Genomic DNA, 17799 nt, shown 5'->3' on the forward strand with positions numbered 1-17799 from the left:
TATTTGTGATGGTTTTATGGATGCTTTTATCTTGTTATTGTAGGTTTTCCTTTTATTTAACAGTCTCATCTTAAAACTATAGTCTGGATGTTAACCTTACACATTTTAATCATGTGGCTCCCCACAGCCGCGTAGCAAGCAGTGAAATAGAAGGTCTGAAAGTGAAACGAATAAAATGGTCCCCGCTACAGTATGAAATCAATGAGTAACACTCACCAATAACAAAACACGGTCCGTGGTCCACTATTGGTTCCTAAAACGTCAATCATGGTAATCTGCTGGGACTCCCATTCAACAGCAGCCTATGCCCCGTTGCCTCCTCGTGGTTTGCCACAGCAGCTGGAAGGCGTTTTTCATGTATGTAATCCAAACTGCAGGCACCAGGATAATAAAAGCGAACGTGTTTTGCCGGCAGATTTCGGGATTTTAAGTTAATTTAGGCGTTAATAAACTGTTTCAGAGGAGTATATAGTGCTCTGTATCATCAGTATTTGTCTGTCTCCCTGCCAGCTCCGAGATCAGCGACGCACTGCGGGACCTTTTGCTGCGCCGTTATGTGCGTCAACCATTGACTTTGCAGGTAAACTAGCTGCTTTTGCTGCCTCTGCTGCTTTTGGTGTGAAAGTAGCATTATGTTGTTGTGAGCTCGTGTCATGTGCACTCGGTCTCGGCTTGTTTCGTTCTCGATCTGAACCGAACACCTCGACAGACAGCATGCGCGTTCATGTGTTATGAAGGCGTGGTTTCGAGGGGTGGTCTGAAGGGAGATGCATGGTTGTGTATTTTCAAAAATATAGCCGTTTTTCCAAGATTTCCTACGGCACCTTTAACTAAGAATGAACTCATTTAAAAAAAAGGACAAAAGGGCAAGCCAATATTTATAACAAAAATATTTATTTTAAACTTGTCTTTATAGAAATATCTCGGCCAGACCAGGATTATAGATTACAGGAACAATATTAATCAACACAGCAGCATGAATAAGGTTACTACATCAACACTGACGTGTATTCAGCAGTTTAAGGAAGTCAGCAGACAACTGAACCTCAGTCAAGTAGAACACATTTCAGGGTACAGAAGACTACAAAGGTTCCTTTGTACATAACGGAAACCACACACTTTATTATGAATATCTTACATGAAACAAACCAACACATGCTTTTCACCAATCAGGTTTTACTTTATAGTGTTTTTTTTTTTTATGTTCAAGTCAGATGTCATATTTATGTAAACACCTCAGAAATGATTTGTTGGTGTTTATTTCTACAATTTTATTTAGCACAGAATAGTAGAAATGCATCATGGTTTGAATCTACTTAAACACTGACATTACTGATGTAATGGTTGAAAATTGAGTTTTGCAGCCTCTGGAAGCCCTTTTCTACACCTCACACATTCACAGATTATTTACAGATTTTCATCAGCACTTAATCTATTTTATGTTCAGGATCCAGATGGAAAACTAACTTTTACCAGAAGGATTATAACAGTTTGCATACTGACTTTGGGTGAAAAAGATTTCCCTTGTTGGATTTAAAGTGCGCTGAGGTAATTAATCATGCATCTCTGTTCATTCAGTAGTCGCTTTAAACACTGAGTGATGAATATTTAACTGCACCTAAAGTGACTTCACAGTAATAATCAAACATGGTTCTACGTTTTTGGTTTTAAATTATATAAGGAAGCAGCTATTAAGGATTAAAAGCAATTAGAAATATTATCGTTTCATTATATTTATTTTTTCCTTTATGTTGTGTTGTTTAAATAACAGCTTCATGTTAATATGAATAATAACACTGGAATTATTAAAGGCACAAATGTTGAACTATGATTGAAAAATATAGACGTATTAAATGCATGTGGCTTCACCTCACAGTCGGATAGTAATCATTGCCTTCATATTTTTTTTTTGGCGGTTTGCTAGAAATTTAATTCAATTTCGACCATAAACATGTAATAACAAAAGGTAGTCCCCTGTGTTATTTTCAAATGTAAACAAATGGTCTCTTTTTTTAAGCACATGCAGGTAAATTAAATGGGAACATTAAACTTTATATCATAAAGGACTTTATCTTTCAGCAGTTGGGGAAGATCTAAATAGTATCTATTTGCCTTTTTAAGACAGAGGCAGTGATGACAATCTACATAATTTGATATAGTATTCATTTGGTGATTCTGTGCTTTTTTTACTCACTAAGCATTATATTTGTTTTACACCATTTCTGAATGATAATTTTCTTTTGGCAGATATTGGATTGAAAGATTGGGTTGTCATACGCAAATAAGTTATTATTAATTATTAAATATTGAAAATATTTTACTTTTTACTTTCTAAAATCTTAGTGCAAAGCTTATCTCCTCTCAGCAGTGCTGTAAATTTTAAAAAGTTTTCCTCGCTAGTTGTCTGTTGTAGCCCAACCACAAGGGAAGTATTTCCCTCAGACCATCTGAGCTTTCAACCTACAAGAGCACACCTACAGAGGTTTCAGTTGTCATTTTAACCCTTTGTTTATTCTTCCATTTGCTTCGATTTATCATCATTTGGTAATAGGAGAAATTTCATAAAGATGGAGTAACCACCGCTACAGCCACAGAGTAGGCTTTGTTGAATAAAATATGTAATTAATGTGTGGCAATTGTTAGAGACCACAAAAATAAAGTTACAAAATGAAACATTATTTCTGGAGCTACTGTCTTCACACTTAAAGAAGCTATCCAAATCCAGCAGCACCACTTCAGATAATAACGTGGGCCAAAATAAATTTTTTCTATGTAAATTTTTGTCATCTTCATGTGGTAAAAAAAAAGTTTGCATTTTATCCATCTGTGACTTCATTGTTTCTAACCTTTATCACAAATCAAAGTTTACTCAGACCAGTTCACTCTTTCTAGAAAAATCCCATATTTCCCATATGTATGAGATGAAAGAAACATTTGCCAATAATAAATTGATCCTTTACTGGAGTGGAAATCATGACTGAAGCCTCACTAATATTAAAATGGGACCAAACAGGTGTTGAATTTAAGGGCAATTTATGGGTATAAAGCCATAATTCTCTAGACATACATAGTACATAGAGGGAGTCTGGTTTGGGGACAACAGAATTTGTTGGTGCTGATGTTGTTCTGCTGGTTTTCTTTAGCCAAGGCGGAGGGCAATTACTGCCACACATGGGGGAGTTTAAGTATCTTGGGTTCTTACTCATGAATTAGAAGGGAATGGAGTGAAGATCAAAAGACAGATCACTGCGGCTTCCTCATTAATGCATATGCTGCACAGTAGAGACTGACACGGGAGTGGATTTTCACTCCTGTCCTGTCCCACTCCCACAGAAAAAAATTGTGTCCCGTTCCGATCCCGGGCCAGAGTAGAACTCAAAATCCTGTCCCGTCCCACTCCTGGTGAAATTACTCCCACTCCCATCCCACTCCCATTCAGAATGACTCCCGCTCCTGCTTCACTCCCATTCTTGTTTTTTTTTTTGAGCGCGGGTGAAAAACTCAGAGCAGAAGCACTGTTGGTTTTTGGGTCGTGTAGTTTTTTTGACTCACATTATAGTGTAGGCTTTAAGGGAAAAAAACACAAAATGGCGGCGCCGCGCCAGTACTGGATTTTTTTTCTTTCTATTTTATTTTTTGGCATCGATCCTAGTTTTTTTTTAGTTATTATTGGTTTGCTCCCGCTCCCGTCTGCTCCCGTTAATGTTTAATCCTGTACCGTCCCAATCACGTGATCGTTACTAAAAATGTCAGTCTCTACTGCACAGGTCTGCTGTGTTTAAAAGAAAGCTGAGCGTAAAGGCAAAGCTCTTGATTTACTGCTTGGTCTACGTTTCATTCTTTAATACAATTTGTTATGACCGAAAGAACGTGATCCCGGATACCAGAAGATGGAATACTTTTATTTCATAAGGCAACTGGGCACTCCCTCAGAAATAGAATGAAGAGCTTTGCCATCTGGAATAAGCCCAGTTTAGAGCTGAGATGTCTCGGACATCTGTTTCAGATGGCCCTGGACGCATCCCTTTGTAGGGGTAACAGGCATGTCCCACTGGGAGGACACACTAGGGGTTAAGCCCCTTTGCCGGCCTAGGATACCAGTGGGCTTTCCACAGAGGAGTATGAGAGGGTGTCTGAAGAGGGGGAAGTCTTGGTATCTCTGCTGAGACTGCTGCCCCAGAACCCTTCCCAAGGTAAGTGGAAGATGCCAAGTAAGAGTATGGTAAGTCTGACAATTTAGACAGTTTAGCACTTTAGCATCATGTAACTCCCCATAAACATGTTTTCCATTGATCATGGTCATATTCAACAACTCTTTGGACCCATTGTACAAACTTGGTGAACAGATTTCCTGCCACTCATGTTGACACATAGCAACATTGCTGTGGAAGAATACTGTAAGTGGATTCTGCTATATGTTTGATATCTGAGAGGTCAAAGGCAAATCAGGTGGAATACCTGAAAAAGGTTGAAACACTTAAAAAATATCAGAATATGTGGGAAACATGTCAGAATCATATTCGAACACATCAGAAACACAGCTATCTTTCAGATATATAATAGGCTCCTGTCTGATATATGGCACACATTTTAACATCGGATACAGGTTTTTCTCTTGGTTTACTTCTGTGTTGTTTGTCCTCAGGGGGTTTTAGTAACATCCTTTTTGCTGAGCAGAACTTCCAGCAGTCGTAGCTTTGCTTTGAGCTGTTTGTATTCCTGGTATTCTTCCTTTATCGGAGTACGATCCTCCTTTTGGCAGACTCTGTTGGATAAACAAGTCCTAAATGTCAGCGCAGTTGTGGAAAATAATAACCGTCCTGATTACTTAAGTATGTGTCATAATCATAATATTCAGGATTACTCCAAGTTTTGAAAAAGTACCTAAAGTATTTTAAAGAACAATGCAAGGTTGTGTACTCTGTAAGCTGAATTTGATGTTTATAAATTACAGTAGGAAGTATATTTTTCCACAGAAAAAGGTTGCAGGTTATACAGTATGTGTTTCAGTGTTTGTCTCTCAAATATTTAAATGTCTGAAATATTTTAATTAAAACTAAATACTCTTTAAAAGAAACACTGACTACTTCCATTTTGATGGGTGTATTTTTATGTCCCCCCCCCCCCCCCCCAATTCTAACACTTGGGCTAAAAAGCACATTTCAAGATGTGATACACACATCTATTCTACTTTGCAAACTAAGCAAAGCCAAAGGTGGGCACAATCTAGGAAAATATGTTATAAATTGACAATAGTGATTTACAATCACTTCTTGCAAATAGTATAGAGTTAAAAAAATAAAAAAAAATAAAAAATTTCAGGTTGTTTAAAGGACCCATTACTAAACAACACACACCTTCTGAGTTCTAAGGCATGTTTTAAATTAGCAGGATGTGAAAAGAGGAGGTTGGAGTTACATAGGAGTTTAAGGAGGGTCGAGCAACACAAAAATGATCAATAGTAGCATGAAAAAACCTTGTTACAAATCTCTTTTTAACACTATTTGGTGTTATTTGACTTCCCATTCTGGAGATTGGAGTGATATCACAGTGCTAAGTTTGCACCTCTAAAATTTCCATCTTTTCAATTTCCACACAAGGTGTTTCTCCTGCTTTATCAACTTTATCGCACCTCAGAATTTTAGGGATTCGTCTGTGTTAGTGTTTCAGCTGCTGTCTTAGCAGGCAACACAGGAGAGTCTTTGAGGAAAAACTCAGCTGAACTAATTAGGGTACAGATATCTGTTTAAAAATGTAAAAAGGCTTAATTTGTTGGTAGAAACTCAACTAAGGTTATCAATAATATGTGCCTTGAAGCGGATTCAGAGCCATTTTCTCGATTCGAACAACAATATATATTTTTTTTTGTGTATAGATATGTTCCGTGATCATTAAGGGAAAACGTTACAATAGAGGTAAAACTTCTATCAACTGCACAGCCATAGTTACTTATATACTGTAGAGTGAGAACATTTCCAACAATGCTAGCTTACATACCGTCCAGTCTGACGGTAAAACTCATCCTCAAACTCCCTAAGAACTTTCCTTCTGATCTTCTTCTCAGCTCTTGTTTGCCGCAAACACTCCAGCAGCTGAGATCTGAACCAACAGGAGGATAGAAGAGTTAAACGACTAGTAGCTCTGTTACAATATGCTTAAATTAAGAATGCAGGTTTTCTGCCTTCTTAAAGGATGCAGAATATGATCTTGTATAGACACACCTGGAAGCTTCATGAAGGTTGGCAGTGGTGAGAGCAACCTGCTGACGCATGGCTTTCACCTCATCTATTGGGGACACAAAGGCGGGGTCGCTGTCCCGGTCACTGTCTTCTTCACTGGCCGCTGGCCATGTCACCCTGCAAGGAGGAAGAACTGGAACATCACTAACCAACGACGAGCTCAAACATTCTTCATCCGAACCCTCCTCTTCCTCCTGAGGGACAGAAAAGTAAAAGGCCTTAAAACCTGTATTCGTCAAACCAAATGCATTTTATATTCATCACATTTTGCAATAAAAAACAATCAAACAAAAAAACTAAAACACATTACAACAAAAGAGGTGTGATAGATGATAAACCAGTCAAGGTTGCATACTTCCTCTCAACCATGAATGATTTTCTCAAATATATTCAGACTTATCAGCATTATACTTTTCTGCAAACTTAGCAAAATATGCTAGTGTTTACTCTAAATTTGTGTTTTCCTTTGTTGTTTTTTTGTTTTTTAACTGGGTAAGCAGTCTTTAAAGTCTCTAAATATTTAAATAGCCCCGATCCCAACCTATAAAATCTTTCCAAGTTTAGATGAAGTAAAGTTGCTTGGGCTTATAGGGTCTAAATTAGACATATGTATCCAGATGCTCATATATGCCATAAAACTGTCACAGTCTTGGTTCTGTTATGTTTTCTTTTGAGTATTCAGTTTAACTTTCCTCAATGTTTTCTAGTTTCATTGGTTTAAGTTTTATTTTGTTGTGTTTGCTGGTTATATTTCAGTTCTCAGGTTTTTATGTGTTTCTCTCTGTTGCCCTCTTGTGTTGGACTCCTTTCTCCCTAGCTCGTTAGACTGCCCTCTTCACACCTGCTCCCAATTTGCTCTATAGGCCTCTCTTTGTTCAGTTAGCCATAAATACTTTCCTTGTGCACTTCCTCAGTGCTTATTCCTCGTCTAACTCCGTCTTACCCAGGGTCGTCATGGTTGTTTTCCCCTGATGTCTCCATGGTTCTGGTTTGTGTTTAATTTTTACTCTGGATTTTTGGATTCCGGTTTAGTTTAACATTTTTCAGTTGGATTTCTGGATTCCTGTTTTTGCTACCTTTGATCACCCATTAAATCTACAAGAAACTCACCTCTGCCTCCCTGCCTCTGCATTTGGGTCCTCAAACCTCAACCAAAACCTAATTAAAGCAACATATTATCTAATAGTAGGTAAAAGTAAAACGTTTTACATTTCATTTTTTTTTATATGTTTTTTTTTTTTGGTAAACTGATAAGTTAAAGAGAAAAAAAAAACTAAATCTGATATATAAATGTATAAACCAAAGTTGAACTTAAAAAAATACTTTTGTATCCAAGATGTACCACTTTTGACCTAGATGTCTGTAGATCAGATGTAGTACAGGAAAGTTTTTGTTTCTGATTTATTTATTTTTTTCTCAAGTAGTGAAACAGGTCCAGAAATTTTCTTATTTGTTTTTTTCTTACTATTGTGGTGATTGTTGGGCTGGCACACAGTAACCGTTTGATCATCTGGTATCGGTCATAAAGAGGCTTTACCAAGTTCTTCTCCTGTTTTGTTCCCTGGTGGATAAACAAGAAAAGAAAATTTACAGAATTTTGAAAATTACAGCATTTTGTCAGCATTTCTGCACACATTTGTAGAACAAAATAATGTGAAATGTTAGAGCATGGAAGGGTTTCTACTGGGACCTTACCGGTTGGCCATGAACACTCTCGAAATACAGCAGACATTTCTGCAGTGTAATCTTCTCCAGAACCATCTGTGCCTGTGTCATCTCCTGTTGACCAACATTAACAGACAGCAATTCAAACTAGAGTTATGCAGATTACATGAGAAACTGTGATAGGCTTTGAATTAACACCAACCTTTATGTTGTCTGGGAGACCCAGTGACTGCCTCTTTTCTCTAAGACGCCTGAACAGAGACTCCACAGTTTCTTCCAGAGATGGTTTGTGGTCCGATGTCCCCTGCTGGCTGAAGCCCGATCTGGAGATTAAGAGTGAAGAAACAACGGCAAGAACAAAAATATTCAAAAGATTTGTTCATTTAGTTAACATAGTAAGAAATGCACATTTAAATCTCTGTTTTTATTTCTTATAGTTTTAGATTGTGAAAAACCTGACACGGCTCAGTCATAGTGCTCTGTTTTGTCTAAGTAAATATTGCTGGCACAACAGGTAAGAAAGCCCACACTGTCCCCATGACCCAGCAACTAAAGGTAGATGTAAACAGTGGATGAAAACATTGCAACCTGGAGGAGTTGCTGGTTTCATCTTCTTTCGACTCAAACACTGACTGTCGAAGTCTCATCTCTGCAAAGGAAAGAATCAAAGATAAAAATATGCTCAATTACATTCACGTCCAGAACAGTGAGATAAAAAGAAACTTTGGTTCTGTAGATGGATATCCACTATTAACACAGTCATAAAAACCCTGTAGCTGCTGTAATAATTTCATTTTATTACATTGGCTTCTATTATTTGTAAGTTCTTAGCGGTTTAGGATTTAAGGTTATCAACCTGGTTATTCTTGCTTAAATTAATTTTAAATTCACTTTTATTCAGTTTGTCCAATTCACCTGTCATTTAAAGGCACTTTACAGAGACAATTAAACCAGGTCATACAGTCAAATTGATTCAAAGTTTTCTATCTAAGGAAAACCATCTGATTGCATTGACTCATTGGCTCAAAGGCAATCCCTCACGCTAAGTATGCTTGTAGCGACAGTGGAGAGGAAAACTCCCTTTTAACAGGAGAAACCTCCAGCAGAAGTGGTGGTATTTTTATCACAGTTTAAGTCTCTGAAATGCAAAGATGTAGATGATTTTCAGTATGGCAGTAAATGTCTGAGAAAAGCACTGATTAAAAGATCTTCCCAATAAATCTCAAGAGTTTGAAGACTTCCAGGAGCAGCCTACTATAAGCTTTGATCCCTCAGACATCAAGAGCATTTGATCATCTAGATTTAATTAGTTGGTCCAGCTCTACAAAACAGTATCATATTCACAAACTAAACAGTACAAAAAGAATCTCAACTTGTGTGTGGGTGTGTGTGTGTGTGTGGGTGTAGTAGCAGAATCAGCTTTCAGGGCTTTGGAGAAACTTGAGATGCACAGTCACCCTGAGAGAACATACTCTGTGGTCATATGGATCAATAATGTTGATGTTTGTTGGAAAATTAGCCTCCTGCCTATTCTAAGCAACAAGTGGCACTGATGCAGAAAAATCTAGCCGAAATGTCTGTGCATGCTGCCTTAGAGATCATATCATTTCCATGGAGAGAACTGATGCATTATTAACGAAGACAATAGAAAAGCAGTCTTCCAATTAAAAAGGCAGGAAGATGAGAGAACTACATACTATTACCGTATTTTCACGACCATAAGGCGCACCGTACTAAAAGGCGCACTCTCAGTTATGTGTCCCATTTCTGTATTTAACACACACATAAGGCGCACCGGACTATAGGGCGCGTTTTTTATATACAGGTACATGTCCTCTACTACCTTTAAATACCTCTACTGCGTATTTAAAAATACAGCGGGGGCAAAACTGAGTATAACTGTGCTTTATTCATGTATTTATTACAAAGTATTAATCAAACCTGGCAGCTGGCCGTGAGACAGACACATCGCAGATGACACAGCACTGTGATCACTCCTAAATTAACTTAAAATCCTGAAACCTGCCGACGGAATATGTTTGCTTTTATTACCGGTATCCTGGTGCCTGCAGCTAAAATTATTTAGATGAAAAACACCTGCCAGCAGCCACGGTGAACCTGGAGGCTGCCCAGCCTAGAGGCTGCTGTTGAAGGGGTTCCTGCTGTTGGTGTACCGCTGGTATGTGGGGGTCTGAGCGCCTCCGACAGAAATAGATAATCTGGATGAACTGACTGCAATTATGAAGTTTTCAGGTGGACTTTCTCACTTAAAAACATATTAAAACTACTTTATTCCCACTGATCACAGCAAATATAGCTGCAAGATTTAGATTATTTAGATGAAAAAACACCTGCCAGCCACCGCGGTGAAAGGAGGAGACCCGGCCCAGAGGCTGCTGTTGAATTAAGTTTTCAGGTAGAAAAATAGAGCGGGAGCAAAACTGAGTATGTTTGTGCTTTATTAATGTATTTATTACAAAGTATTAATCAAACCCATCAAAGTCATCATCCTCTGTTTCTGAATTAAACAGCTGCGCTAAATCAGACATGCCAATTTCTCCTTCTTCGCTGTCAGAGTCACTTTCCGTGCAGCGCGGCTCCTCGGAAATAATGCCGGCTTTTGCGAAAGCTTGAACAACAGAGCCAGCAGACACGTTAGTCCAAGCATCTACAATCCATCTGCAAACGGTGGCGTAACTCGCCCGGCGCTGCCTTCCACTTATTCTGAAACTGTGGTCTCCGTCTGTCATCCATCGCTCCCACACCGCTCGCAGCCTTACTTTGAACGGCCGCTCCACACCGATGTCGAGCGGTTGAAGTTCCTTTGTCAGACCCCCCGGGATAACGGCGAGCACAGCGTTTATTTGATTCACCTTTTTTTTTCACATCGGCTGTGAGATGGGCACGCAGCGATGGTGATGCGTGGAAAAAAGCACCTGGTCTCCTCACATACACCTGCCTTTCATCCATCCAGCCTTTTTCATTTGCGTTAATGTCATCAGAGCGCTGTGTCTGTCTCGCTGCCAGCTCCCAGATCAGCTTCTCTGATTGGTTGATGCGGCGCGTCCAGCAGCAAAACTTCAATTTTTCCATCTCGAGCAGCAGCAGCGCGTTGGCGGTGCGTCAGATACTTAAACGCTCCCGAGGCGCTGCGCCTGCACTGCGGGACCTTTTGCTGCACCTATACGCGCGTCAACCATTGACTTTGCATGTAAACTCGCTGCTTCTGCTGCACCTGCTGGGTCCGGTTTACACCGATGTCGAGCGGTTGAACAGCAAGCACAGCGTTAATTTGTTTCACCTTGTTTTTCACATCAGCTGTGAGATGGGCACGCATGGTGTTACATATTAACAGCGATGGTGATGAGTGGAAAAAAAACACCTGGTCTCCTTACATTCAGCCACTCTTTCATCATCTCCTCAATGAGGTGATCTCAAAAGTCGCAGTTACAACACACATAAGGCGCACCGCACCAAAGGGCGCACCGCACATTTTGAGGGAAAAAAAAGACGTTTAAGTGCGCCTTATAGTCGTGAAAATACGGTATTTATTTAGACATGTATGTAACAAGGATTGGAAAAATATAGCATTTAGGATTCTCCAAGGATTGGTATGACTGAAGAGGTTGTCAGAATATTATGCATTTAAAAAAAAAAAAATGAGTTAAAGAGAAGATATGTTGAATGGTTTGTGGACTGAAAAGAGGAACTGTTAACCACAAATATTCATAACAAATGTTCATTAATTTTCCTAGCCTTTTTTTAATGTGGCCTCAAACTACAGCTAATAACTGTTAACCTTTTGGAATTTGATTCATTTCTAGTTTTCAGAAATTAAAGCGTAAATACAGACCATGTTGTATTTTACCTTTAAGCTGTTTGCGAGCTTTTGCCAGCTCACTCATCACTCTGACCATCTCTGGGTTTGAGTATTTGTCATTGTGGGACGGCTGAAAAAACAAGCACAAGAGAAACAAAGCAAATCAGTTTAACTGAATTAAATCTACAACAAAAAAAAATCATAACTAAATGTGGTCGGAAAATTTCGATTTCTCTTATTTCATATGTTGATTTATCCTATTTACTCACTATAAATTTTTCTGTCAGTGTTTCACCTGCAAGGCCAGACAATTCCCCTGCATGAGGGTGTTTTTAGACAGGACCTTCTTCCCATAACAAACCAGATTCTTTCTCAAGCTTCATTCATAACATTTTACTTTTTAACCACAGTGTCTGTAGTTTATTTTGACTCTGACAACTTTCAGTTATTGCAAGTAAGGGGGAACAAACACTGCCCAGGCAGAACAGGTTTGATTACCAAGCACTAAAGGACTGCACGATGACCTGTTATCCATTGATCTCCATTTATTTAACTGGGGTGTATAGTTAAATACTTTTTTCCCACTACACTAAATAAGTTTACAAACTGCATCAATGAGTAGTTCAGGTTTTTCACATTACTGACATTGGAAGTTGCCCAGGGTGCCATTTAAAAGGGGTCGAACCATTGCCAGAATATATAATTAAATAACAGATACTGTAAATCAAATGCATTATTTCTATTGCTTTTCCACGCATGCATTTCAATTAAGTTTAGGAACCCCATATGTTGGGTAGAGTACCTTAACCTGCTTATTAGTATGGGGGTGCTTTCTGCAGAACTGTGCTGCCTTTTATACCTACTAAAAATATTCTTGCTTAAGGGGTATAGAAGTAGGCACCCACTTGAGTCACAGTGAGCCATTGTCTTTGGTTAAGGTCATATTGCTAATTTGAATAATTCCTCTTTTATTTTGTTTTAGTAATGTTGTACTTGAAAGTATAGTGCCAGTTAAAAGTTTTAACACACATTCTCATTCTTCTTTGTTTATGATACTACCTCTAGGAACTTCTTAGGATACTGGAAAACCATTTTAGGTGACTACCTAATGAAGCTATACCAAAAGTATGGAAAGCAGTAATCAAAACAGGTTCATGGCTTTTATTTAGAATCACATATTTAAATTTAAACTTTGATAGGTAGTGTATATATAGAAAGGAAGGACCCTTTTTCCATGCTTAGTATTTTGGTCCTGTTCTACTCTGTTGTTGAAAAGGTATCTGATAAAGATTTACATCAGCAAGAAGAAGGAAAATTTGCTTTTTAAGTGATTTAGGCAATCTGTACTTGATCAAACGACAATGGTAATGTTGAGTTACCTTGTAGTTCATTTCCTGCTCAAACTGATCTTCAAACCTGCGAACCCTCTTCTTCAGGCTCTGAATGTGTCGGGTTAGGAAAGGGATAGATGTGGGACATTCATCCTCTGAAACCTCATTCCTGTCCCCCAGACTCCTGCACCTATAGCAGGATGAAAAAGTTCAGATTAACAATGTATTTCAGCACACCATAAACCACAAGTTAGGGCCTTAGTCACTTTACATTAGACTTATGTGTCCGTTTTCTTATTTTTTTGTCCATGATACCCTTTTTGGTTTGTAGAGAACACTCCCCGCTTATTCTGATGAAATTCCAAAAAGGCAGCATATTGGACATAGATAGCTCCCTTAATTTTCAATTTTACAATAGTCTAAATGTTTGTTAAACCTTGTCTTCCTTTAGCAGTACACAGATTCAAATCAGATGGTATAAACATGATACTAAGAGCGCCTAGTGAGACATGAAAACCACCAACTAGGTCATAGGCACATTTGCCGCCCTGCCTCAAGTTTTGGCTGTAAAAATATTAAAGGAAACTAATGGAGCTGGTTATATAAGATGCATTAACGAAGCAGAGAAGTTGAGATCAAAATGACCATCATCAGTTTAAAAAGTACTTTGACCAAATGTCTAGAAATCCAGGAAAAGTATGTTTGGGATAATTTAGTCAGGGAAACCTTTAGCAAGCAATCCATTCTGTTAATTTTGTAGCGTTTCTCTTGGCTGTGCTGCTTCCATTACGTTATATGGTTGATATTTTGCTCCAATCAGATTTAAGCCTCTGTGTGTTGCTTTGTCAATCAAATGTGGCCAGGGTCTTCAGAATCAGTATTGCTGGCTGATGTTAGATTAACAATACTAGTGAAGAGCATTTTCTTCAACCAATCAGATTTCAGATTTGCCCACCTAAACGTCAGCATTTTCTGTCCCTGATTGGTGAGTCAGAGCAAAATGTCTACAGCCAAGTTAAGTGGCCAAGTTAAGTTAGATTTACTTTTGTCAAAAGTTTTTTGTTGCCTCAATGGCTGATACTAAATGGAGATACTAAGACTTCCTGCAGAAAGAAGATGCATTCTGTTAATAAATAATCAGCATCTCTGGTGTGTGTTATATATTTTATTTTCCTGCTTTATGCGCTTTTTTATCTGGTAGATGGATACATATTGAATCTGAACAGCTCCTGTTGCTATTAACATGGTGGAGCTGTGGTTATAGAATAGTAGTTTGTCGTTGTTTTAACTGGGACTCTTGGTCAGTTATAACCGTGCTTGTTATATTTCATATTTGAATACTATTGGTGGTTTCTTTCACTAAAATGTAAATGTGTACAATCCAACATACTTATGAACCTAAAACTACTGTGGTCAAAATGTAGACTTACTTTACAACCAACAAAACACTCAACTAAATAATTTACACGTAAGGAACATAACTTTAAGATAGACTTCCTGAACTTGACAAACAACCAGGCTAACAATTTTTAAGCCTAGTCCTAAAACAATTCTTAAACACAGACCTACAATAGGTCAGACCTACAGGTCAAATCTTACTATTTTGAGCAATGTGTCCAAATGTATTCCAAGAAAAAAACAAAAAAACATAACAGTTAATTGGAAATACAAAACTACCAAGTTCCAGCTCTAGATTTAAATAATACAATGTAATAAATTACTGTAGAAGGCTAAGGGAACATCCACCTTTGGTCCACACATCCCATCAGCTAAAAAAAGAATATCTAAAGATATTTGATGACATCATAACATGGATGTGGCATGATCCAGCATTTTCAGTATCCAAAAATCATTGACGCATCTAAATCAATGATATCCTGGACATCAGAGGCCATTTCCTGGTTGTTTTAAATTGATGTGTAATGGTCTAAACAACCTAATTTAATGACTGAATCGCCACATATGCTCTTGTTTTGCAGAAATCTGCATATGCCAAATTTCCTCAAACAAGGGTTATCAGTCACCAGTCATCAAGACTCAATGACTGTCAACAATGTGGCCATTATTAAGACAGCTGAATTGCATAATAGAATTGTTACATAATTAAATTTAACAATTAAAAACATATAAGATGCTGTCCCTTGAGGACGGGAGTCTGTGGCCAATTCTTTAAACCAAAGTACCTCCAACATGCAAAACAATGGCCTTGGCAGAGTGGACACTCACAGAATGTATTGCTGGCTGCAGGGTGGTGATGGAGCTGTATCTGGGTCAGAGTTGAACCTCAGGCTGGGACTACAGCACCGCGGAGAAGGCAGAGGACTAGGGAGTCCTGCCAACAGCTGGAGCAGAGCTCCACCTCCTCCCTGTGATCCTTCTCCTCCTCCCACCTCAATTCCAGGACTGCTCCTCTGTGGGGATTGATGAGGACTGTGGGAGAGCACTCCCTCAGAGACCAGTGGCTGTTGGCTGGGATGAATGAAAGCTGGTGGCTGATGTCTGGGGGGCTGTGAAGGTCTCGTTAGGACTGTCAGGAGCTCTGCTGAACAAAAATGACAGATAAATGGACCATGACACAGTCGTGTGTATTTCATTAAGACAGTCATTTCCCTTTGTTTTTATTCACAGTGTTTTTATTCATCAAATGCTTGTAAATAAGTTCCTACATTATAAGCTCATTAATACCCAGTGTCAAGGACAGCAGCTCACAGACATGAAATAGAAAGCAACTATGAACAGAGTTGAAAGGCAGTTTAAATCACCATAGAGGAGCTGTAGGAGGTCAGTGTGCTTCACCGTTTTACTTCTGTGGATATTAATAGTGCATTGCTAAGGGGCGGTGGGAGGCTGAAAACACACACGCATTAACACACCCACACAGTGAGAGAAGTAGGTAGGAGCTGATTCATCAGAAAAAAAATAACACGCAGAGACAAAAATCTGAAAACATTTCAGCTACTAAGAAGGAGCCAATGAAGGAAATCATCCTTTAAGATAGATAGATAGATAGATAGATAGATAGATAGATAGATAGATAGATAGATAGATAGATAGATAGATAGATAGATAGATAGATAGATAGATAGATAGATAGATAGATAGATAGATAGATAGATAGATAGATAGATGCAAAGACAAAAATAGCATGGTGGGGGCAGAGACCAATAGGTGTACCTGGTTGGTGCTTCTCATCTGTTGGGGCTCTGTGGCACAGTGCTGTGGTCCTCCCATCCTTCCCTCCCAGCTCAGCAGGGACACAGGCGCTCTTATGCTCCTTACTGCCCAAAGCAGGTGGGCTTTCTTCTGGGGATAGCCCCTGTGAGGACCCCCCCTCTACATCCAGAGCCTGGAGCTTAAGCAGAGAACTCTGCAGGCAGAAACAGAACATGCCAATACACCGATCGAGGGATAAACCAGGTCCCAAGACGAATGTGTCCAAAAAAGCAGCTCTGTCACTGAGATGGGTCCAGATATTAATCCGGTCCCTGGATCATGTTGACAGGGTAGGAACATGTATTTTTTGCTGCTCCAAAAATCATGATGTCCATTAAGTTAAAGGATAACTCACTCAGCCTTCAACCCAAAAAAATAGCCTCATTCCCTGTGGTCAGCCACATATGAAGAGATTGAACGCAGATTATCCCCTTTCAGCTATGTGCTCCAGGTGTAAATCTGTTGCAGTAAAATCCAGAAGCATGGATAATAATCTCCTGATTCCTTCTTCCAGTGCTGGTAGTGAGCGCTTTAGGAATTAGCACGCTCCGATCAGACTCTGCTCAGCAGGATGATTTTTTTTAATCCTCAGCCTGTCGTTTTGCACGTTCACTGATGATGATGATGGTGATGATGCAATGGTCTCCTCCCTTCCTCCCCTCTCTCTCCCACACTGTTTGAGCACCTCTCTCTTCTCCCCTCCCTCCCTGGCTGGATTACTCATCCTACGTCTTCTGAGGAAGAGCAGGGAGGAGGAGAAGGAGGATAGAGATGTTTGCTTGCGTCAGGGTTGGGGACGTGTGGGGATCATGTCTCTGTCTGATGGTGAGGTTTTTCCCGCATCAGAGGAGGAGGGCCCTGCTGACATCATCATCTCCATTCATAAAAGCACAGAAGGAAAGAGGAGAAGGAGGAGGGGGAGGGACGTCCTTTTCCTCAGGGCAATGAAAGCTGCACACAAACATCCTTCTCTTCATCAGTGACCCAAAGAAACAATTCAAAATGCTGCTCTGTTTTTGGGGTTAATGTTGTAAACAGTCTGATATGGTTTCAGGTCTGAAGCACAGATTATGAAACACAATAACATATTAAACCATTGCACCATTACTAACACAATGTGGTGATGCAAAAAACCTACAATAAGGTGTATAATTTAAACTATATTAGCCTTATACTAAATCAGTGCAGTTATTATAATGTAACTATTAAAATATTTATGTAATTTATGCAATCATTTACTCAGAATGCTGTTATTTATAAAATTAGAGTATTGGAAATAAATTCAAGCTCAGAGAGACCTGACGTTTTGAAAGTATATATTTTCCCCCTCTATCCGAACGTCCACTGACTATTATCAGTTCTGTCTAATATTCCAGTATGCTACAAGGTTGTCTTCTTTCTATTCTAACCAGTAAGTGACAAGTAGACATAAAGATCAAGCATAATAATCAGCAAAAGCTTAATGAATGAAAGGAGAATAAATACACATGTAATCAATAGATAAATTCAATTCAATTCAGTGGCAATTCAC

At 38.9% G+C, this 17799-nt stretch overlaps 1 protein-coding gene across 2 annotated transcripts; it reads right to left on the bottom strand.

The window, feature by feature from the left end:
* Positions 1-3662: 3662 nt before the first annotated feature.
* LOC119778621 (protein FAM13A-like) lies at positions 3663-17065 on the bottom strand. Of its 2 annotated transcripts, none has more exons than XM_038277951.1 (11): positions 16230-17065; positions 15282-15597; positions 13104-13245; positions 11773-11854; positions 8493-8553; positions 8107-8227; positions 7935-8018; positions 7705-7800; positions 6222-6433; positions 5998-6099; positions 3663-4765 (listed from the first exon to the last, which is right to left on the bottom strand). In XM_038277951.1, exons 1-11 carry the CDS (start codon positions 16441-16443, stop codon positions 4642-4644), a joined length of 1554 nt encoding a protein of 517 aa, XP_038133879.1. In that variant the 5' UTR covers positions 16444-17065; the 3' UTR covers positions 3663-4641. The 2 variants fall into 2 exon arrangements, with proteins under 2 accessions (XP_038133879.1, XP_038133880.1); XM_038277952.1 differs by having other exon boundaries at positions 15282-15594; positions 16230-17064.
* Between the last annotated feature and the right edge of the window lie 734 nt (positions 17066-17799).

Source organism: Cyprinodon tularosa, unplaced genomic scaffold (genome assembly GCF_016077235.1).
Source record: "Cyprinodon tularosa strain WSP-4 unplaced genomic scaffold, ASM1607723v1 ctg136, whole genome shotgun sequence".
Lineage (NCBI taxonomy): Eukaryota > Metazoa > Chordata > Actinopteri > Cyprinodontiformes > Cyprinodontidae > Cyprinodon > Cyprinodon tularosa.